The following is a 24,855-nucleotide window of genomic DNA, read 5'->3' as shown; positions in this document are numbered from 1 at the left end:
TGGGACTGAGGTAAGGCTGACAGGCCTGTAGTTCCCCGGATCCTCCTTCTGACCCTTCTTATATATGGGTGTAGATATTTTAGATTATATTATCATGTATGGTGCGTGTTTCTGACTGACTGTCTATCATCAGAAAGAAGAGGAAGTGGGTAACAGTGGCTGTATCAAAAACTTCGCAGTCTACTCAGACTGAGGTAAGATCAGCTGGAGAACTGGGAGTTTACTCATATTTTGTATTGTACATTTCTTAGAATCTTCCTCTCCTATATCTGCTCTTTATATCCCTTGAATCTTACAGTCTAAACTTAAACTAGACAGGAAAAAAATTAATATTGTAAAATATGATTATTGGTATTCACTACTTTTCGATGATTATTCTTCAGTGATTCATACCTACACTTAGAGGCCCAACTGTGTTGCATGTTATTAACAGATCATTTCCTTCAGTTTGCTAGCTTTTATATTTGTGTATTGTAAAAACCTTTTTTCTTCAGGTCACTACTTGTAAAACTGTATCAACTTTTTGGAGCTCTGAGTCTTTTTCACCCCCTTAATCCTATTCAACGCCTGAGGTTTAGAAGTGGAAAGATAGAAGCCAACTTCACTGCTTCGGCCTTATCTCTTCATGGCCTAAGTCAGGGTACAAAGTTATACTGTTCTTAGAGAAACGACCCAGTTCTCACAGTGGACGTGACACTCTAGATTTCCACCTATCTCCTCTCAGATAGCACTTCTGTATGATCCAACAGTGACTGCCACTGTAGATATGTCCTTATAAGGACTTTTGACCTCTTGCCATTTCCATTTCTCTCCTTCTGACTCTTGGGTCACTGTTTGATCCAGGATGAAGCTCTTCCTAAGGTGACCATAAGCTAGGGACTGGCCATTTGCTTCAAAAATCATCTTTCCTCCCATGCCAGCTAATTAAGTCACTGTCACATTAAGCTGTCCTAATGACATTACTAATTATTAAGTGCGGTCATTACCTTTAGAGTAATACATGTTTTAAGATTGACAGAAGAGACTATTTCAGCATCGGAAGCGTGTCTGCAAGGGGAAGGGGGCATTCCACCTGTGTTTCACCAGGCACCTGATGGGGGACAGCTGTGAAACGTAGGCAGAGTACAACTTCTTTTTTTTTTTTCATTTGACTTGAACCTGAAGTGTATTCATAGAAAATAAGAAGCCAAAAAAATATTTTAATTGATGGTTAAATATTTCCCGATAATAAATCAGCACATAAGGGAATTTTGTTGTTTTTCTCCTTTTTCAAAGCTGTAGCTGTTTTGAGAAGAGTCCTTCAACTTACTCTTCTTTTTTAAAATGTTCTTCCAGCCTGCTAACAGTTATGGAAGACCCCATTCTCATGGTCCACAGAACACAGGAAGAAGAGCGGAATCATCACTCGGGCAGCCAGAGGAGATCTACAGAAACTGCGAAACTTACCTGGCACAAACCTAACAAAAGACCACCAGATTACTTCTTGATAAGGAAGCAACCAAAGCGCAGGCCTTGTATTTGCAGTTTGGACTTTATTCTCTTTGCACTGGTAAGATGTGGAAGGTCAAGCTGCCTGTGCCAAGTGTCACCGGGGCAGCTTGGGCTGGACAGCCAGCCTGGGCCAAGTCACACCAGGTGTGTCTGTGTTGCATTGCAGCCCACGGCATTAACGTACCTTAAAATTCATGTGTAGAATTAAAGATTATTTGTGCTTCTGCAATTTGAACATTTTTACCCAGTAGGTTGCTCTTAAATTAGAATTTTGGAACAGCTCTGTCGTGCAGAATGGAGCGGCGTATGTTTACGTAAAGTTAATTAGGTCTGAGAAACCTCTGTGTGCGAGAAGCCTCTGTGACAGGGTGAGAAAGAAAATGTGCTCCATGTTGTCTACGTCCATGATTTTTGCATCTCAAGTTCAAGAGCTCTATAGAATAAAAAATAGCCACGATTTTCCACACTGGAGGTGTTATTTTGCTGTTGGGCAAACAGAGCTAATCAGCTGACAAAAGCAAATATATCAGGGATCCTTGAACCCAGATCTAAAAGCATGAGCAGAAGCTTGCTATCTGACAGCTGTGTGGTTTTACAGGCTTCTTGCCATTGGCAACAGTTATTTTGGCGCTTTCTATTTGGGGATGGAACAGAAGCATGGCCCCCTGCTCTCCTTCCTCCCTCCTTCCCCCCCGCCCTGACTCCTCTCCCCATGCCCAGGAGAAAACAAAACATGAAGACTCCGTCACTGTCAGGTTATATTTAATAATAATTTATTATAAGGTTTAGTTGCACAAAAAATAAATGAGAACAAGGAAGGTACATGAATAAATGATGCAAAGCAGAAAAAAGCATGATCCAGAACATTTACAAAACAATACACATACACATGTAGTTGTATGTGTGTATATGTATATATTCTGCTGAAACCTACAGAAGAAACCACACAGAAATTGAACAAACAGGCAAAATAAAATAAAATAAAATAAAATAATCCTTGAACAAACAGAACTAGAAGGCAGACCTGAGAATTAGGATCTACACATCTTTTGGCCTTTTACAAATCTGCTGTATTACTGAGGATGAAACCCCAGTAGATGAAGATGTTACCATGACAGCTGATAGTCATATATGTCTGCGTACACAAACTGTGTGCCTGGCCCACCTATGCTGGATTCCCCTTTTCTCTTGAAGCATTAGTAAAAGTGTTGCTGGGTATGCTGGGGTTTGGTTTTTTTTGGAAGGGATTGGTGGGGAGGCATCGTGAGCCTGCCTACGGATCAGTTCCTGGTTCCACTTGGCTGGATAGAAAGAAGCATCAACAGCCTGACAGTGAAAAGCACATTGTGTGTAGCCTTCTCCAGTGAAAAGCTTTCTCCACCTGCACAAGGGAACAGGAGCCCAGGCTCTTTGAGAATAGTGAGGACACAAGGCTTCTCTGAACTATTTGAGCAGTAATAGCATCGCATGGTTATCCTACACTTCAGCTAAAAATCTAAAAACCTGAACCAAACTGGTCTCCGACCTATCACTGAAGACTTAAATTGTTTGCAATGTCACACACTGTTAGAAAACCTCTTGTTTTGGTTGTGTGTACTCCCTGAACAAGGACGTACGCACTTTGCAAGGGATTCTTTTTTTTTTTCATTCACCTACTGAAGTTTCTCAGATATATAAATGTTTGTGTGTGAAGTTGATGAGGATACACAGAACTGTACTATTAATAAGTTGGCTTATTTCCTGAGTTATCAAATGTCATAGCAGACAATTCTAAGTTGTGCACAGCATTACAAATAAAACCCTGTAGCAGCGGGTTGTTTCTTTGATGATCTCATTTATATTAAAATGCAAAACCAGTAATGTAATGAATTTGATTACATTGAAGTTCTCAGTTGGAACCCTGATACAGAAATATCCGTAAGCCAAGGAGTTGGTACTGTTTTAGAGACAGTTAAACTACAGCCTTACTTTACTGAGGGTAAAAATGAGGGAGAGTTTGAGGTTAAGTACCTGGAATACCAGATTGTATGGATTATTTCTGGCAATGCCTTTATTTCTTGCCTCCCTTGGTACTTTCAGCTTGTCTTTTTAAAATACTTCCTTATATTTGAGATTTGAGGAAGAAAAAATAATCTGTAGTACACATCTTTGCAAGTATTTAATCTGTTTTAATTCAAATTCCATAGACATATTACTTCTACCAGGATAGTCCACAGGGAAAATCACATCACACATAGCATAATAAGAACAATATATTATTATTTTTTTAAAAAACAAAACCAAACCCAAAACAACAGCTTCATTTTTGTACCATGGTAATATCAGTGAACAGCAGCTGAACATGAGACTGATACAAATTAAACCCAAAAAAGAAAACAACCCAAAACTTATCAGTATTCTCATTGGCTTTAAAAAGTAATAAGATACACACAAGAGAAACTTCCAAAAGTGTAATCTGAAATGTAATATAAAAACTCTTTAAATACTTTATCAGTCTGTTAAGATGGGACCCATTAAGAGCCTGTTTGCTGTGACAGTTTGGATTATGTAAATACACTTTCCAGTGTAAAATATTACCAACTATTGTTTATTGCTGTTTATCTCCAATATTATCCACAGATTTGCTTTCTTCTTTTGGGAACTTTTAGTTCCTTCTGAGTGAACTTCATCAAATATAATTTAGAAATTTTATGTTGAAAAATTACTCTGCTATTTCATGCTGTACTGCTTGCCCAAATAGTTAAGAAAGAGGGGAAAAATACAATCAAGGAACATGACACAACTATAGATAGCAACCAGCTCAGCATACTATCTAAGTTGTAAGATTTTTTTTTTTTTGCTGTTGCAGTTTCAAAGCTTTAGAACCTTTGCTGAAAAGAAATAAACATAATAAAGCAAGTTTTAATTAAAAAAACAGAGTCTTGAATCACTTGGTAACTACCTTCTGTGTAACTGGAAAATGAATCTTCTTCATAATAATAAAACTAATCTTTTACACGGGGTGAAAAAGGTAGATGTTTAAGTCCCATGTTCCAAGGCAAATTCTATGAGTAATAGTACCACTAAGTCTTTAAAGGGTGTAAACTCAATTCTTAAAAAAAATATTTGTAATCAGTCTTTGCTGGGACTTCTGAGTGTAGGAGGGGTGAAGTTTTCCCCCACTGCCTCCTAGAGGGACATTAGAAGGTTCCGGAAGGGGGGTCAGCAATGCTACCTTCTCTGAGGAGTCCCCAGAAGTTCCTATGGGACACTTTAGACGTATTTCCCTACAATCTTGTAGAATTTCAGCATCCCCAAGCCCTTCTCTATCTCATTGAATTTCACCCTCTTCATACTTTGAGTCTAGTATAAAGCTAGAGGCTACTTGCTCTACCCTAGCAAGCCTCACTATATCCCCTCCCCCCTGCCTAACTGGTTTAAAGCCCTGTCAATGAGGCCTGCCAGCTCTTGAGCAAGGATTCTTTTCCCTCTTGGAGACAGGTGGCACCCATCCGCTGCTAGCAGGCCAGGTGCTGAGTAAACCACCCCAGGATTGAAAAACCCAAAGTTCCTAAAGTGGCACCAGCCCCTCAGCCACCTATTCAACAAGTCTTTTCCTGGCCCACTTCGTGTGCTTTGCTGCCCCAAATGGGATAGAAGAAAACACCACTCCCCCTCCAGCAATCAGCCTCCCTAAACCCCTGAAGTCTCTTTTGATACTTCTCAGACTTTGAGAGATTTCATCGCTGCCTGCCTGAACAATGAGTATCGGGTAGTAATCAGAGGGGTGAACCAGGTTTTCTAGTTATGTCCTTGATCTGCACCCCAGGGAGGCAGCACACTTCCCTACGGGTAGGGTCTGGCCTGCATATGGGGCCCTCTGTTCCCTTGAGAAGGGAATCCCCAACCAAAATCACCTTTCTGTCTTTCCTGGTGGAGGCATGGAGTTGACTTCCTCACTCTTGGCCTCCTATTAGGGGGATTGTCCCCCATGTTCCCACTTGCCTCCTCTTCAACTCCCAGCACCTCAAACCTATTGCTTAGGGGGACCTGGGGAACCAAGGTAGGCAGGGAGGAGGTTTTCCCACGGCGCCGAGCCGGGAATATGTTCCAACCCTCTCCCGTCTTTCTGGTCACTCACTTCTCCCCGTTCTGCCTGATAGGGCTGGGGATCCATCATTTTTTTGGGAAAATTTCCCTGGTGACTTTTCTTCTGGCATGCCAGCGAGTTGCTCCACCAATTAATCTCCCTCTCACATTCCCTAATGCTTCTCAGTCTCTCCACCTCTTCTTTGAGCTCTGCCCCCATGCTAAGCAGATCTTCCACCTGCTCACACCTCACACAGGTGGAACTGCCCCCACCATCCACCAGCAGGAGCAGGCTCAGGCACTCCCTGCAGCCAGAGACTTGCACAGCCTCACTCCTGGGCAGGCCCTCGGTCTGGGTATCATTTAAGGTGGGAGTAAGGAACTCAGAAGAAATTTCCAAAACTCACACATTCCTGGAGAACTGTTTTTGGCTAGAGCATGAGAGGCACCTCCACTGCTGCCATGCCTCCCTTGGATGTGGTATTAGGCTATGTTCGGGCTCAGGGTGGCCATGTCCTTTTTGGCACCCAATTGGGGCTTGAAGGGTTGGGATAATGGTAGATCTGACCTGATTATTTAAAAAGCTGTGACAAATGTTTATCATGCCATTTAAACAGGTGCTGGTAACAATGATGTTTTGTTTGATCACTTGGCTGTGGTATGTGAATACACACCCTCTGTTTGTCACATCGGGGAGGGGAGTCTGGATTCTCGTTCGGTTGTACTGTGTGATATCAACCTGTGACAAGGTATCATCTGTGTTCAGGAGCCCCAGCTGGTATTTGTACCTGGCATTTGTGTTGTGCCCTCATCTGGGACAACACTATCAGCATTGTTCAATGGGGCAGACAGGGGCTGTTACAGTTCTACTTTCATGGTGCTTCTGTCATTAAACTGTCCTTATCCCAACCCATGGAGGCCCTGTGTTTCTCCTCTGGGAGTGAGTGGTGTGTGGTGCTCAGCCGCTGGTTGCGCTGAACCACCACATAAGCCAAGCGGTTAAAGCCGCTGTGGTACGGAGGACGATGGCTGAAACACAGACATGGAGAGGCCTGGCATAACTCTCCTGCAGACACGCCAAGGCAAGCTGTATGTGCTCACAGTGGTAGAAGCAACCACTGGCTGGCTAGAAACACACCCTGAGCCCCATGCCACTGCCCTGAAGGCCAACCTGGGTCTTCAGAAGCAAGTCCTCTGGCAACATGGTGTTCTGGAAAGAATCAAGTTGGACAATGGGACTCATTGCTGGAACATTCTCATAGACACCTGGGCCAAAGAACATGGCATTGCATGGGTGTATCATATACCCTACCATGCACCAGCCTCTGGGAAAATAGAGAGGTACAATGGGCTGTTAAAAACCACAATAAAAGCAATGTGTGGTGGAACCCTAAAAAACTGGGATATGCATTTATCAAAGGCCAAACTTGATTAGTTAACTCCAGGGGGTCTACCAGGACCGACACAGTGTAAGGTCAGTCATGAGGTTGGTAAGTGCTTTGTGTTATCACTGTTTGTGTATTCAGTTGTGAGTCCTGTTGTGGTTGTTCCCCTCTGTGTCCTGTGTCAGTAACTGCTCTGAACCCGCAGGTACTTTTGTCTGTTTCTCCTCCCTGGGGTAGGGGTAGGAGAGAAGCTCATGGTGCTCAGCTGCCGCCTGGGGCTGAACCACGATAAAGTCGTTCTTCACCCTTATGTGAGCTGCTGAACATTACTAATTAATACTCTTAGTGTATTATGGGCTTTGTGGAATCTGGTCTTGTCCTGGTATAAGTGAAGACAACGTTTGGGTGAGATGATACTGATACCAGCAGCTTCTACCACTGGTGCCTGGCCTTGTGCCTACTGAGCCACAGTTCAGCTCTGAAAGAGGGCTGACGTTGAGGCAGGGATGCAAACAACGACAGTAATTCCTCCAGTAGTTAAAAAGAAGCAGTGGATAAGGAAAACAATGGGTTCATATCATTAATTAGTAAGGGAGGAGGAAGAGGAGGAATGGTTTGATCAAGAAGCCAGTCCATTGTCAAAGAAATTGGAGAAAAGAGAAAACTCTGACAGGAAACAGAAACTGACTTCTTCAAAATTTGAGGTAGGCAGAAAGATTAAAACTGCCAGCCAGGTAAGCAGATTGCTACCTGGCTGCTCTGATGCTGGGACAACAGGCTTGGCAGTCAGCAATTGGAAGGTTAGGGAAGCCCAACAGCTGAGATTGCTGGCTAGAAACCAGGGAATTGAGAGAGGAGTTGAAAAAGAGGCAGCAATTTGCCGTCTCTGAAGATGTCTTCTCTGAAGTGTGAGGGCAAAATATCCATTCAAGGAAGATCTTGTGAACTCCCCACGGAAGTCAACTATGACATATGCAGGAACCCAGTATCTGAGAGAAGTAGCAGTTCTGTAAGTCATGTACAGTGATCTAGATAATGTTGAGGAAGTGATTCAAAGTGCCCCAACATCTTACTCTAACAGCTTGTATTGCCTGGATACAGATACACAAACTGTGAAGACAGCATCTTCTTGGCTCCAAAACTCTGAAGAAAGTCTCTGTACCTCTTCATACCTATGAACCGGCACCTTGGCTGTCAGGGTGACCTGGAGAAATCAGTCCTTTCCTGCTCCAGTCTGCAGGGAAGGGAGCCCCAGGCACGTGCCACATAATGCACTCTGTGGTTCTTCTGCATGACAGGGGAAGGACATATGGAATTGGGATTGTGAACCCACCTTTAAGGTGGAAGCCTGTGTATGTGAACTGAGAGGGAAGACAGCAGTTAGAAGGCATGACCCAAGGCAGCTGTCAATGTAGTTGCTGCAGAGAGACAAGAAGGCAATTAGCAATCTCCCAGATATAGAATTAAAATCGCTTCCCTTGATCCTGGTGAGGGAACTTGTGGTCTGGCACTACAGGGGTCAGTCATTGATTAGCTCACCAGAAACAGGAACAGAGAGTCCCTGCCTTCAGCCAGGAGGAGGAAAGGGATGACCAAGTATTCTGGACTGTGTGGCTTTCATGGCCTGGCATATCAGACCCACAGAATTATAAGGCTTTAGCAGACACTAGTGTACAGTGTATGCTGGTGTCATCAGGGTTAGGGGCACAGAACCCATCTGGATGTCTGGAGTGACAGGAAGATGCCAAGAACTGTCTGTATTGGGGTCTGAGGTGAGTTTAACAGGGACAAGTGGAAGAAGTACCCCATTGTGACTGGCCCAGAGACCCCTTGTATCCTTGGCATAGACTGCCTCAGAAGAGGGTACTTCCAGGACTCACAGGGAAGGGAAGATCAAACAGCCATCTACCTGCCTGGCCTCTTGGAAGGTTCCTTCCTTGTGGGATTGCTGAGTTGAAGAACAGCTGGTGCCAACTGCTATCAGCACTAGCAGCAACACTGCACAAAGCAAGACTCCCTGTCTCTCATCTATGAGCTGATTCAGCAAGACTCACTCACCTTTTAATAGTCCCAAGTGGCCAGTGCAAAAGTCAGTGCAGGTTAACAGTAAACTGTTGTGGCTTGAACAAAGTGATACCACCACTGACTGCTGCTGTAGCAGGTATGTTAGAGCTCCAGTATGAACTGGAGTTGAAGGCAGCCAAGTGGTAAATTACAACTGACACTGACAATGCATTTTTCTCAATTCTTTTGGCAGCAGAGTCAGCCCACAGCTTGCTTTCACTTAGAGGGGTGTTCAGTACCAGAATCATCTGCCCCAGGGATGGAAATACAGCCCTACCACTGTAAAAGGGTGATGCCCCTGAAATCTACAATACATTGATGACATCATTGTGTGGAGTAACAAGGCAGAAGTGTTTGAGACGGAAAAGAGTAGTTCAGATCCTTCTGAAAGCTGATTTCACCATAAAGGAAGGTCCAGGCCCTGCATAGGAGATCCAGTTCTTAGGAATACCATGGCAGGATGGACTTGGTCATGTGCCTACAGATGTGGTGAGCAAGACATCAACTATATCTCCACCAGGTAACAAGAAGGAAACCCAAGATTTCTTAGGCCTTATGGGACTTTGGAGAATGCATATTCCAGGTTAGAGTCAGCTTGTGAGCCCTCTTTTGAATGACTTGAAATAAGAACTATTCTGAGTGGGGCCTTGAGCGACAACAAGCCTTCGAGCATATCAACCAGGAAACAGCACAGAGAGCTGGCTCTGTCCAGACATGATCAGCTGTGCAAAATGTTCTCTACACTGCAGCTAGGGAGCATGGTCTCACCTGGTGCCTGTGACAGAAAACATCAGGAGAAAACCAAGGTCAACCATTAGGGTTTTTTGAGCCTGGAGTACGGGGGATCAGAGGCCCACTATGCCCCAACTGAAAAAAAGATACTAGCAGCATATGAGGGGGTTCAAGCAACTTCAGAAGTTGTTAATACAGAATCATCTCTCCTCTTGGCACTACATTTGCCCACGCTACAGTGGATGTTCAAAGGAAACATCCCCTCCACACATCATGCAACCAGCACTACATGGAGTAAGTGGCTAGCACTGATCACACAATTTGCTTCCCTGGGGAAACCCAACTTCCCAGGAGTCCTGGAAGAGATCACGGACTGTCCAGAAGACAGAGATTTTGGAGCACTACCTGAGGATGTGGCTAATCCTCAAGATGCACCACCATATAATGTGTTATCGAAAGATGAAAAGCATTATGCATTGTTTACTGATGGATCCTGTTGTGTGGTGGGAAATCACTGGAAGAAGAAAGGTGCTGTGTGGAGACCCACAGGAGAAGTCACTGAGGACACTGAAGAAGGCAAATTAGGTCTATTTGTAAAAGTGAAAGCCATCCAGCTGGCCCTAGAGATTGCTGAATGAAGAAAAGTGGCCAGTATCCTATCTCTATACTGATCCCTAGATGGTGGCTAATGACTTAGGAAGATGACTACAGAAGTGGAAGAAGACCAACTGGCAGTGCAGGGGTACACCCATCTGGGTTCCTGCATCATGGCAGGACATAACTGCTGGGGTAGTAAACACAGATTTAAAGATACATCAGGTACACGCTCACATGCCCAAGAACTGCCCCACTGAAACAATCAAAACAATGTACAGGTAGACAGGGCTACCAAAAATTGAAGCAGATCTGGTTGACCTGGACTGGGAGCATAAGAGTGACCATTCTGTAGCTCAATGGGTCCATGAAACATTGGGACACCTAGGTAAACATGCAACATCCAGACGGGCTTGTGATTGAGGAGTGGATCTGACCATGGAGGACATCACACAGGTCACTCATGAATGTGAAGTGTGTCCTGCAATCAAACAACCCATGTGAGTAAAATCTGCCTGGAAGAGAGGGTGGTGGCTGGGTTTTGATATGACAGGTCTGGTGAATTGACTATACTGGACCACTGCCACAAACCTGCAAGCAAACACACAAGCACTATGTACAACTAATGACTGGCTAGAAACATACCTTGTAAACCATGCCTTGAAAGGCAAATTTGAATTGAATCAGGCAATGGGACTCATTTCCAAAATAACCTCATAAACTTCTAGGCAAAGAAACATGAAATTGAGTGAGTGTACCACTCTATCACCCACAAGCCTCTGGAAACACTGAGAGATATAATGGACTGCTAAAGAGTCTTTTGAGGGTGTTGGGTAATAGGGCATGGAAATGCTAGGATATAAATTTAGCAGAAGCCACTTGGCTGACTAACACCAGGGGATCTGTTAACCATCCTGGTCCTGCCCAAGCAAAACCCCACATACTGTGGAAGGAGATAAGGTCCCCATAGTGCACATAGGGAAGTGGCTGGGGAAGGTGGTGTGCATTGCTCCTCCCATAGGACAAGGCAAACATTGCCCTATGTCCTGTTGCCTCTGATCAAGGACTTGAGCGTACTTGGTGAGTAATGTGGAAGGACGGGGATACCCAGCATCTGCCTCAAGGAGGTTTAACCTTGAGAAAAATAAACTGTGATGAGTTGTATGTCGTAGGAATTTATGTAGCAGGAATGACCTGACTCAATGAAGAGTGAGTTTTGTAAGAAACCATGACTGCAATGATCACCTGCACCAAGCTGGTATTGGTGCACAACAGTCAAGCTTACTGCTTCTCCTGTCCTGAACATCCATCTTGACATATCCCTGTTCCTATCGACATGTGGAGGAGCAGAGAAAACCCACAGAATGGAAGAGTAATTTTTTTCTATTAAAGAACAGGACATAGTGGTTAATCAGAATGTATAGATTTGTACGTTGGGTATAAAATTGGTACGTGGTGTAAGTGTAAATGTTGGTAAGATGGGATGTCAGTACCGAGAATTAAATACAATGGGATAGTTAAGGTGGTTAGAAGCTACATATGTATATATGTATGTATTAAATTATGTGGCAAATGGTATGGAGTAAGGTGTAGAGACTATATAGAGTCTGGCTGAGATGGAGTTAATTTTCCCCACAGCAGCCCTCACAGCACTGTGTTGTGCATCAATAGCTCGCAAAGTGCTGTGGCAATGCTGGCACAGCACCAGGGCTGTGTGTCTCTGGCATCGTCCCTCAGCAGTAGGCTGGGGGTGGGCAGGATTTTGGGAGGGGACACAACCAGGACAACTGACCCAAACTGACCAAAAGGATATTTTGTGCTGTATGATGTCTGCTCAGCAGCAAAAGCTAAGAGAAAGGAGGAGGAGAGGGGAGTGTTGGTTATTTGTGACACTTGTCTACCGGGCAGGAACCATTACATGTACCGAAGCCCTGCTTCCTGGGAAGTGGCTGGACATCATCTGCTGACAGGAAGTAGAGAATAAATCTTGTGTTTTCCTTTTCTTCCTTGCATATCCTTTGCTTTTTCTTTATTAAACTGCCTTCTATCTTGACCCACAAGGGTTTGGTGGGGTTTTTTTCCACCTTATTTTCTGTCATTCCTGTCCTGTGGAGGAGTGATGAGCTTGGTGGGCACCTGATGTCCAACCAAGGTCAACCCACCACAAGTGCATTTTAGATTTTTAGGTTGTATTTAGTTGAAAAGGAAATATTTTCTCCATTACAGCTTGCAATCTTCATAAAACCCCTGACATTTTGAAATGCTTTAATTATAAATAATCATACTTAAACCTCAGTTACTTTCATATCTGTTTTAACCATATCCATAAAAATCTGTCAAGCTGCATATGGATGTGAAGATGCAAACGGCATCTTTACAAAGTGAACACACTGTTTTCTTCAATAGAACCAGTTCACTTATGGATTCTAATATTTAGGTTTCTAAGCATAATGCCATTTAAGTAATTGCTGAATATGCAGCATTTTTACCTATCACCTTTTACTACCTTAAAAGGGCCTGGATAGAGAGACAAACTTCTTGTTACAACAGGTTAGTCAATATTCTTTAACATTTCTTTCATTCCACCATATGCCTGTACTTGTTTTCAATATAGCAGATAAAACAGACCTTTTTATCGAAAATCAAAGGTGAGGAGTATTTATTTATAATATAAAAAAGAAACACAGCACCCTTAATGGAATGCAAGACTTTGCAGGATTAATATATCTAACCTTACACCCTTTGATTTTAAAACTATGCCACTAAAATGGTGTTACACGGTCATTATCTTCTGCTTAAACAAAAGAGGTAGGCACCCCAAACAATTGTGTGTGGTGAAAAAAATATAAGATCCTAATATATACAGGTTGACTTGGAAAGAGTTGCAGTTTATTTGGATGATGTATGGAAAAATTAAACTTCCCGTGCTGTTGGATCTGTTTATGCAAACAAATCACAGATTGTCACACTTTCTCGACAGTCCACTCTATTCTGTGTGTGGATAAAAGCCACATTTATTCCTTTGCAGCAGAAAGCGCTAAAATACACTGATATTAAACATTAAAAAAGAGATTGACTGGAACACCTTTCTCCTCCTTGTTTATGAAGAAACAGATGTAAATAATTACATATTTCATGCTAAATAGAGCAGCCATTCAAAAGATGTATTTTCTCATGGAAAACCACCCTGCATTTTCTAGGTTACCAGATGAAAACTAGTAAAGATGGCTGGTGAGCTAAGTCTGAGCAGAGGTTTATACGCTACAGGCTGATGGTCTTTGTCACCAAGAGACCAAATATCTCAAAGATCACTACTCTTCATAGTATTGTCTATTACATTGGAGCTGAACAAGCATGAAGTTCATTCCTTTTCTGATAAATGCAATATAGAGATCTGATTAATGCTTTTTTTTTTTGTTCTCTTTGCCATGAACAGGCAATGGTCTTCAGAGACTGCCTGCACTTAGCAACTCCTAAATAAATGGGTGTCTGAAGGCTGTATGTTGTACTTAAATTATTGCTATAGGAGCACTTTAAGAGAAAGTTGACCTCGGATATTCTATTTCAACCTATCCTCCAGGAGAGTCTTACTGACTTAGAACAAGCCTTGATTAGAAACGTATTTGCTGCTTCCCATCAGGATTTCTATTCTTGTGTCACGAAATGAAGTATTTTCCCAAAATGTCATGGCAGACTTTTGTCAAAGCAAAAGAAAGAAGCTATTGTTGCTGTCTAACAAACTTCTGTGGTTTGTCAGTACATTTCCAAGCTTTACTTTTGAGCTTTAGGGAAAATAACCCAACAAAAAAGAAATATTCCAAGAGCAGATTTTAGCATGGACAAGAGGACCTTCAGACAGTAAAGTCTGAACATTTACTCAGTAAGTCAGCAAACTCCATGTTAAAAGATATTATTTTTCCTTTATATAGCCAGGCACATATTTTTTTTCCAAAGGACTCTACTTACAGATGATTTAAACTACCAATAATATGTAGCTGTTTAAAAAATAGGGCTACTCTAGTACCTTAGCACCATTTTATGATTTATTACTGGTCTTCTTCAATTTCTCCTTTTCTGCACCAAGTAACTTCAAAATCAAAAGTACCAGCATGCATCAATCTAGAATACATTTAAGATACATTAGGAACTATATTTAGTAATGCTGAGTGTTATTTGTTCATAGGGGTGCATACATTGTTAACAAGGGTCGTATTTTGAAAATGATTACGGTTATATATTCATAACACATTCTCAGAACCAAAAGGAAAGCGATAGCCTTATGTTATTTCTTCTGTTTTATAATGTACTAATGCTAAGTTCCATTTGTACCAGTTGCACCTGGTTTCCACTGAAGACATTTAGCTGCCCTCCATCTCTTCACAGCTCATTAGCTGAAAACAGAGAGCTCCCCTTGGGTCAGGAGTAGACGTATTATCTGTGTGCCTTGCACATGAAGAAAGCCGAGACTTGAACTGGGGGACCCACGAGGTCCCTGGGCCTGTTTCAAGGCCCTTGTAGTCTCTAGGCAAGCAGCTCTACCACGTGTGCCAAAAGAGAGTTTTTCTTCTGGCGTAAGCACTAGGAGCTGTACAAAGTAGTCTCAGTGGGAAATCACTTAGATTATCGACAAGCATATGCCAGGAATTAAAGCAAATCCATGAAAACAGAATTTTCTGGCAAACTGTTGGCGCAGAGCCTACCTGGTTCTCATAGAGCTTTTCTGAGGAGCATTTCTGGAAGCTATGTGAATGCACTAACCTTACAGCAATATCATCTGCTGGTCTGGAGCAGCACTAATTGCCGCATCCAATAGCTGCTGAATACCTTTGTGCTTCAGGTGCCCAGTGTACTCAGACCGTGTTACAGTGCGCGGTGACACCCTTATTTTCAACTTCCAGTGTGGTTGTGTTTCCTCAACAAGAAACAGGTTCCCCGTGGGTAAGGTTTGCTTTTTGTTCGTTGCTTTCTCCAGCTTTCTGCTGGAATTCAGTTTTCTGCCTATTGCTACAAGATGGAACTTCACAGATGTTTATAAATGTTTGAGTTGAGAGGAGAGGTGCCTTATGCAAAATGTTTAGTAAAAAACTCCTTTACATGGCCAATCTCTGCCAATCCCACCCACCCCCTTTTTTAAAAAAAAATTTGTTTGGAAGTAGCATCTACATTTTCATTAGCTAGAAAATATTCATGCACTGCATAGGAAGACAAAACCATCTGTGATAGACAGCAACGGTTCCCCAGGAAAGAGCATACTGTATAGCTCCTACACTTTTTATCTAAACACAGCTAAAGCACTAGATTTTGGATTTAGATAGGTTCTTAAAGTACATGGGCACTGCAACTACAAAGCAGTTCTGATACTCTTCTGTTTTGCCTTTTCTGCACTTTTGGACTATTTAGAATACGTAGAGTATTAAATGGTGACAGTATTCAAGTCATAGAGGAAAATACATGGACACAGCATAGAAGTCTGCAGACCATATTGGAAACTTAATCTAAAGGACCTGAAAGAAAATATATAAATTTAGGGCAAGTGAAAGAATCACAGTTGCATAGGAACAAAAATAAGTGGCCAGTTCCTCAAAAGGCATATATTTGGCAAAGCTGCCTTGAATAATGGAATTACACCAGCAGAGTATCTATCCTTTTGTGTCACATTTTTCATATAACGTTTGCCAACTGGAAATTTTCCCAAAGCAAAATGTCAACCAAATTTTTTTTCTTAAATGAAAGTGTGAATGAAGCTTCCTTGATGGGTATAGCTCAGAGAACACCATAGGTATAGCTCCCTGACAGCGTGGGACAGCAGCTTTTCATTTCATCTCATTAAAATAATCTCTGTAGGGAGCCATTCTATTCCTGAGTATGGCAGCACTGTGAGAAGGAAAAGAGGTAGTGAATGAGACAGCGAAAAAGCAGAAAAAATAAATAAAAAGCTGGCTGTGGTGGGGTAGAAGTGTTTCATTCAAGTGGATCACAAAGCTTTGTTATTCAGCAGCTGTTCACTGAGCTGTAGAAAGCTGTAAGTCTGCAAGGTCTCTTAGCCTGGAAAATGGTTGGAGAAAAGCTGGACATATTGTATCAGTAAATGTTTAATCAAAAGCAGAAGTTTCTTCCGTACTTTTTAATACATATATATATATATGTGCATATATAAAACAACCCAACAGCACTTTCTCAGTTAAAGTATGGTACATAAAACTGATTGTTTCATTGGAAAAGAGTCTATGTGTCTCCTCCTTGATCAGCTTCCTCAACCTGTCCTGAGAAACAACTAACAAGACAAGTCCCTCTAGTAATCATGGCAATCATTTCACACTGGGAACAGAACACAGGGCTGCTCAGATCATAGGAAGAGGGCAGATCTGTCTCCCCGCAATTTCAAACATTTCAGGGCATTGCAAGAAGTACATAAATATTCGATACCACTTCCAAAAGTCTAAATGTTCAAGACAGATAAAACTTGTTCTCCACCTACATACAGGTATGCCTTCCAACGTATTCCTTCATTAGTGATCACAAACACACCTACTATAGTTCATTTTTTAAAGATGTCTTCCAAAGACAGAAGATTTCCATTGAGAGGTACTCATCCTCCTTTTCAAAGTAAACCAATGCTTGACACATGATCATACAAGATACAATGTGCATCTAAAACAGAAATCTGAGAAGGAAACGAAGAAAATCAAAGTAACGCTGACCAAAAAGACAAGACCAGAGCTCAGCTCTACCATATCTGGCCCAGCTGTGGCATAGGCAGTTGCCAGCTGGGGATGCGGCCCGCTTTTAGTTGTCTGAAGAACAGTTTTCCCATTTTTTAAAGTTAGGCTTGCAGGCATGGTTACCTAAATAATTTGCAAATAAGACGACTTCATGGCAGTATTGAGGACGAGACTGTGCTGCTGAAATGGACGTTCACAGCTCTCAGGGGTGTCGTAAGAATTATGCATGTATTAATAAGGGATGAATTTTTGCCCCAGGAATTTAAGATTAGAGCCAGGCAATAACCTTACCTTAACACATCAAACTGTATTCCCGACAAACCACGTTAGCCTGCAACTTCAGTATCTGTTGGTGTCTGGCTCAAAGAACAGCTGACTACCCTCTAGGGTAATGAGCAAACTTGCTTGGGTTTGGAGGTGACCCCCCGCAGTGCTGATGTTGCATCTTGAATTGGGCGGCATTTCAGCGACTCCAGCGGGAATCAGTGGACTGTGGCAAAGACCTAAAAACGTTACAGGTGAAGACAGGCGGGCCTGCTGGTGGAGGCGGGTAGGAAGGCCGCAGTGTTGAATGCGCCATCATGACGGAGCCCCAGAACAGGCCTTCTCTGGTCATGCAGAAACCTTCACATCAACACAGTTTCCTTTTTTTTTTTTCCATCACTTTCTCACAACACGAACGCATCCCCCTCCCCCCCTCCCCCCCCACACCTCCCTCCTTTCTGAACGTATTGACAAAAGGAACGGCAAAATAAATAAATAAAGACTTAGCCTCTGCTTTGGGGAAGCCGCCTCTCTAGGTTTCCGCCATGGCGGTGACCCATCCGGAGCTGGTAGGCATCAGTTTTCACGGCAAATGGTGGGTGCAGAGGAGGCTGGTGGCTTCCCAGCCCTGACGGCAGGTTCCAGGCTTGACTGTCTCTCTCGGCTGGCTGCCCCCGGCTGTCATTGCACCAGGCCCGAGCCGTAGCTGAAGGCGTAGCTGCTGGCCAGGGAGAGGGACTGCTGGTGCTCCTCGCCCTGCTCCGAGGGGTAGCTGGGAAACGTCTGCGCCCGGGACACCTTTGCAGAGCCAAGGCTGTGACCTGTGGAAGGGCGAGACAATGGACACAAAGAGTGTAACTGGGCTTTAATTAATTTTAATTTACTTGAAGCCTTTCAGCAGGGACATGGACTCTGATGAGCTGACTTCGTACTGCCTCATGGTGCCAGGGAGCCTGCACTGGGCCCTTCTGGAGCTGTGGAGGAGGGTTCTGAAAGCCCAAGAAGCACAAGAAGCTGATGGCTGCCTAGCAAAGGCAAAAGGTTCCAGATCCAATGCAGGCATAATTTAGGCTCTGAATTTATTTTTTTTTTTTAAATTGCAGAGTATTGTATCTGTATATTTGCTGCTTTATGAATCACAGTTATCTTTGTTATTTGGAGCTGATAAAGAAATAATGTACCTCTTCTTTCTCTGAAACACTACTTAAGTGGCAGAAGTAATACCAGCGGTTTCAAAGTGATTTGTCACAGAAACGCTGCTTCATGTCTTTACTATCTTTCAAATAGGACACCAGTTTGTCAGGTAAACACGTCATCATCATTTCCAAATGAACCGGAGGTGAGATGTGGTCTCTGTGACAGAATACTGGTTGGGAAAAGGATGTATGAGATGCCATCTCAGACAGGCTTGTGAATCTCATATAACCGTGGCCTGTTCACTTGCAGCCAGTGAGATGGGAAGCTATGTGTGAAAAGACATTAAAAAAAGCTGATGATTGAACTCAGAAGACAACTCCTATGACCCAATTCTGTAACTTATTTTCCTATTTCAAAATTCCCTTTTGAAAATGAAATTTAATTAGTAACAAAAAGTTAATTTCCAAAGAGTGTATCTTCACACAACATATATTCTTCATTTTGTTGAAAATGATTATTAAAGCATGGATTAAAATGGGTTTGGATAATGCTTTAAAAAATGTCTTTGATACATATATTGTAAGTAGGAATGCAAAATCACATTTTTCCTTCAACCACAGCGATATTAAAGAATAGGTGTAGCAGAGTTCAGTCAAATGCTGAAGAACTCAGCTCATTTTGAAACGTTTCAGAACAGCTAGCAGCTTTACAGACTGCACCAGTAGTGCTGGAACCAAGAATGATGTTTTGCTGGATTTGGCATCAACTTTGTCCAAACTTGTATTTGGAAAAGTTTGGCTATAACATGTCACTTTCACAAAAAAAACACATTATGATCCCCCTGAAGATACATCTATCAGTGAAACACCAGGAGCAAGAGAGAAAAAAATACCAAAATGAAAAACAGAAATAAAGGTACATCTCAGTGACACCCGAAACAATAAAACTGGAGACTGAATTCCCACTCGCACATTAATGGTCATAAAAATCCCTTTCATAGCATGACCAAGCAGGATGAATTTTGTATATGTATTTTTGCTATTCATTCACAGATTAAATAGACATTTGCTATCAAAATCTGACTGAGATGCCAGGTTTAAATGTTTTTTGCTTCAAGAAGCTTCTGCATCAAACTGAGTTAAAATATGTGGTGGCTGTGTGGTCTGAGCCACAAAACAAAAGCACTGAGAACAGTCTTAAATGTTATATTGCTTTGACCAACTTTTACCCATGATATTCATTCAGGCCTTCATACATTTATGCTGGTTTTTTTGGAGTATTTGCATCACCATTACTGTTAGATTTTTTAAAATGTAATAGAAACCTAAACATAGTTGCATGATTGTAGGTTTTAATTTTGTCTTCCAAATCTGGCATTTTTCCTTCTAAGGATGTAAGCTCTTGTTTTCTTTTTACTCACAGGCTAGAATCATATATATTTTAAGGGTCATAGGGAACTGCTAATCCAGTCACATGAGTGGCTCTGTATAATTTTTCTTACCAATATAGATAAATAAAATATGTCAGGTTACCATTTTCCTCAATTCTGTTTTATCCAAAAAGATGTAAAACACACAAAAAGCTACTGGGACAATGAGCAGGAGTAAAGACACTTGCCAACCCAGGGAGTTCTCTAAACTCAGGCCTGTTTGTCCCTCTATGCAGCGTCTCATATAATTAAATTCAAATTCACATCTGTAGAATAGTGCAGCTTTAATAAGGTGATGAATAGTGCCCCCATTAAACTAATTTCTAGCCAAGATATCAAGGCAGTCTCTTAGATGAATTTGAAACTATTAAGGTTAAAAAGAAAATTAGATTCAGGTCTTCCATTTCCTAGATGTGTGCCTCAGCTGCAAGCACATTCCTTACTGTATTTTAAAAGAAAACTTGCAGCCGCTAAATCTCACAATAGAGCTGATTTTAGGCATTCTGTAACCGAAGGGGTTAATGAGGCTAGGTGATTTCTTCTTCCCTGTATAGTTGCTATGAAGAAAATAAACTGTATATCAACCAAATCTCACACACACACACTCAACGGAGCCAGAAGATCGAAGACAACTGGCTGAGGCTCAAACCAAACAGCACGACACCAATATCTATGGAAATAATAATTATGAAAAGAATAGAGGACATTGCTTCAAATGGGAAAAAAACTACAGGTAACAGAGAATTTGAGTTTAGAAATGAATGCCTCTATGCAGTATGTTTACTTTCAACTTATGATTTTCAAAGAAAAAACTATGTTGATATATTCAAATAAAACGAGTAAAAAATAATTAAATATGCAATGGTTCTAAATTGGCTTAAGACATCTAAGCATTAAGTTTCTAAAACTTAGGATTTTGTTCAGCTTTTAAAAAAATTATTATACTTTATATTGGAAATTTTGTATTTGCATTCCTACTAAACGTTATTTTAATACTCATACAACTGATCAGCCTTATGGGGTTTTAGGTACAGTGGGGTCTCCACAGTTATACTTTAGGTCAGCAGTAAGGATTTTGAAACTAAAGATACAAGAAAAGTTTTTGCAGTAAATAATTCAAGTTCCACAACTTTCTACACTTCCTGCTTCAATAGTATTTTTTGTGTCATATTTGGGTCTTAAAAGGTTAAGAGAGAGGAAGGAGAATGCTGTTTGTGGATTTTGCAGCTCTCTGGATCCACAGCTATTTCCAAGAATACAAACCTCTCTTCTCTACAGTTCTTCTGAAGTTAGTATAAGAGGAATTTGATTAACACACACTTTGCGACCTGAAGGTGCCGGTAGAACTGGGGGAGATGTTTTCTGTGGTTTACATACAAAATGCTTTAGGGTTTTTTCTGTTCTAGAACAGGACCTTGGAAAGGTAATATTCAGCCTACTTCATCCTTTATTTAAATTTACTCTGAGGATCATAGAATGAAATGAAGCTGTAGTCCAAAGCAATTAGGTATGAATGATTCATCAAGATAATTTAATATAACCTGGAAAATTACATCAAAATTAGATTTTTCCTGATCTTAATTACGTTGGAAGCAGAGGCAGTATACACAAGGATCTTATTTCATGACATGGTACTTATTTATAACAATTCTTTAGAGGAAACCCCCAATGGTTTCCTAGTAACAGCCACGATTGATGTACATGTAAGTAGATTGATCACAACATCTAAGAGAAAACTTGCAGTACTCAGCTAAATGAAAAGGAAAAAAAACCGCAACAACAACAAAAAAAAGACAAGAGATCCAGGGTAAGCTTTAAACGCTCCCTTACTGCTGCTTCTTGGGAGATGTCTCTCTCTGTTTCAGATTCAGAATTCAAATTCTCAACCAGAAGGCAGGTGCCAACCCTTTTTCTTTTCTAGCTGAGAAAAAAGCTCACACTTTTCTTTCCCAACACAAGACTTCAAGCGACTCTCTCATCTGATATGCCTTGGTTAGAGCACTCATCTATCATGTACAAGTCCTGTGTAAAATTCCCCTCTGCCTGTGGATAAGGTTCGACATTGCACTTTCTGTAATGAAAAAAATGAGCAGAAAATGTTCCCTTTCTCCTCTCTGCCCATACTCCTGTTCACTGTCCCTCAGCTGTGCCACTGCAACTGAAAGGTGGCTTTGTAGACCAAAGTCATCTGGTTTGCAAGAGCCCTACAAATGGTTGTACTGGCACAGCTGAGGAGCAGGTACAAGCAGCCAAGGGAAAGAGATGGCAGGGTTTTCTCAGACTGGCTTCGGTGCCTGGTAGGTTGTTTGGGGAATGGTGACCTGTGAGCAATATGCACAAATGCAGGTGAATGCTGTTGTCACCACCAGACTACTCACTCCTCTGATGCAGTATCACTTTTGAAACCCTGTCACTAAGCTTTTCTAATACAGGAGCTAATGTAAGTGTATATTTCTGCAGTACAATGATTAAAAATTAATAGAACCGGATAATCCTGCATTTCAGCTTCTGTTGCAGGCCTTTCAAGTGCATCATATTAGGTAAAATAAAGGAGCAGACTTTTGCAGCTGCACAGCAAGCTTTCGTCTGGGACTTCTGAACCTCTGAACAGATGACTTTACCACCAAAATAATGTTCTTCTAATGCAGCTTTACTTTTCTAGGTGATAATAATAAACTTCATTTTTGAAAATAAAATTTGGCATTTCCATGCCCAGGATTATGAGCACAAAATTGAAGTAATTAAATTAAACCCAATTGGATATCTTTATCTCCATTATGTTTTGTGTATTCCTACTTGGGAGTGCTCTGAGACTTTATGAGGCCAAGAGCTCTGTGATTTCTATAGATGTTTCTGTAAATGTTATAGAAAAACACAGTTGTTCAGACGAAATTTCTATGAATCAATCCGTGCAAGCTAAGACCAAATGAAGTGAATCACTTGTTGAATTATAAAGCAATCTCTTCTGTTTTAGAAATATTCATTGGAAAATTCTGTTGTTCACAATAAACAGTCTGGAAACCAGTGAAACAGAGACAATGAGGTTTTCTCCACAAAGGATGGTGCAAGGAGGTGGAAAAAACCCAATTAGCTATCAGACATTTCAGGAAAGAAATGTCAGCACGAATGAGTTAGTCATATGTTGTTTCCTCACACAGTTCTCACTGGACAACAAATGTGGCCCTTCAGCCAGAAAAGTTCACAAAACTAGTATCAGCCTTTAATTTAGATTCAGATCTTCTCTAAGGACTTTCCCAACAGCAGTTATACCAGAGGGGGCCTGCAGATTGTACTGAGGATATGGTTTTGATGGGGAAGTGTGTCTCGAGATGCTTCAACCTCCAATATTCTTTCTTTGCAGCATTTTTGTTGAGACACAGGACAAAATGAGAAAGGCACAGTAGCTATGCACTGGAAGTCCACTAGGGAAAATGAAACACTTACTGCAAGAAACTAAATTATTATGACTCCTTATCTGAGATGGAAGCTTTTATCCGCTAGGAGCTTTTGTTGCAAAGAAAGAGAAGCCACATTTTATTCTGGATAAAGAAAATGTTCCTCAAAAAAAAAACCCCTACTACAATCTCAAATCAGTTAAGTGGCTATTATTGCATAAGAAAGGATACTTTCATTTAAGGCAGAAAATAAATGATTGCTGTTATCCTATTTATAAACTGATACTGGTTAAAATTCTGCCAACTCTCCGTATTGAATATACAGCGTCTTCTATTGAGCTGTTGATGACAAAGCAGCTTTTCCTTTTCTGCTGTTGGATGATTGGAATGACTAAAGCAAAGTTTGATAGCAGGACAAACTGCTGCGAAGCAAAACATGTATTTTGCAGTAAGGATGCAGTTGGATTGGAAGGGCATTAATTGGTACAGCAATTATTATGCTGTCACTCACAAAAAAGATGCAATGGAAGGGAGCAGATGGAAACTGAAAAATAGCATAAACTACACTGAAACATATTGATTTTCATATACTTACTGAAAGTGAAACTGTGGGCCTGTTTCAGTTCCAAATAAAGAAATACAAATTTTCCCTTGAATTTAACTACTGTTGGAATTAAAACTGTGGGGAGCAGCTGGGCTCCAACTTTTATATCTTCTAAAATAATTTTGGATTTCATTCCATCAAATTTTTATCTTTCTGAAGGGAAAATGAATATCAAGGAACATATGTTCTGAGACAGATTCTGAAGTAAACGTTTTCATTTATTTATTAGAAATAATTTTGAATAAAAATGATTTAAATTCATTATAAAATACATAGGAAATATACTAATAGAGTGAATGTAAAAATACCACCCATCCTACCATTTAAAAATATTTCCTTTTTTATTCTCAATTAAATAGCATTTTAATTTTAGTTTAGAATTTGCAATGAGGTTGGGTTTTTTTTTGCGGGGGGGGAGGGGGTGCAGTAAGTATCTGAATAGAACGTACTTGTTACAGAATCCGATAACTTTCCAGAATTGGAAGACTATAATTTATCTTAAAAGATTTTGGCATTGTCATCAAGTCCTCCTTTAGAAAAGAGGAAATTTTACATGTGCATGAAGTAATATTGCAGGATTGGCTGTTTAAAACTAGTAGATTTACAATGTGTCAAATTTTTGAGTTTTAAGGGAAAAAAACCCACATTCCAATATTGGCGCAAGAATGGTGGAATTTTATGAAGAGTAAATTTACACGTCAGTATTTTGAAATAAAGGAAATGCGTGTCCTTAGGGCTTTGCAATAGGGATAATTAATACCTATATATAATGTGAATTGCTTGTAAACATTATGCACAGGAAAAAAAAAAAAATGTTATTGCATCTGTACCCCTAGTAAAATAGCAAGTATTGAAAAGTAGAACCTTGGGTCACATAACTAAAGTTCAGGTTGGTTTAATTACAGGTCTTTGATTCCTGGTAATGTTTTCAATTCCGTACTCTCCTATTGCATTTATACTGTATACGACC

The 24,855-nt window shown here is 41.1% G+C and overlaps 2 protein-coding genes across 2 annotated transcripts in view; one reads left to right on the top strand and one right to left on the bottom strand.

The window, feature by feature from the left end:
- CD226 (CD226 molecule) overlaps window positions 1-1,461 on the top strand; it is a gene marked incomplete at both ends in the record, with an annotated part of 32,111 nt that extends 30,650 nt beyond the window's left edge. Inside the window, 2 exons of the mRNA XM_084260622.1 lie at window positions 134-194; window positions 1,336-1,461. Of these exons, the coding sequence (XP_084116748.1) occupies window positions 134-194; window positions 1,336-1,461 (187 nt within the window). The remainder of the gene's footprint in view (window positions 1-133; window positions 195-1,335) is intronic.
- Window positions 1,462-18,001: 16,540 nt separating this feature from the next.
- The window catches only part of DOK6 (docking protein 6), a gene marked incomplete at both ends in the record, with an annotated part of 242,930 nt that continues 236,076 nt past the window's right edge, over window positions 18,002-24,855 (bottom strand). The window contains one exon of the mRNA XM_084280160.1: window positions 18,002-18,141. Coding sequence (XP_084136286.1) covers window positions 18,002-18,141 — 140 coding nt within the window. The remainder of the gene's footprint in view (window positions 18,142-24,855) is intronic.

The sequence above is a fragment of the Gallinula chloropus genome (genome assembly GCF_964237585.1).
Source record: "Gallinula chloropus genome assembly, chromosome: 2".
Lineage (NCBI taxonomy): Eukaryota > Metazoa > Chordata > Aves > Gruiformes > Rallidae > Gallinula > Gallinula chloropus.
The sequence above is the reverse complement of the archived record's forward strand: the minus strand, read 5'-3'. Positions and strand labels throughout refer to the sequence as shown.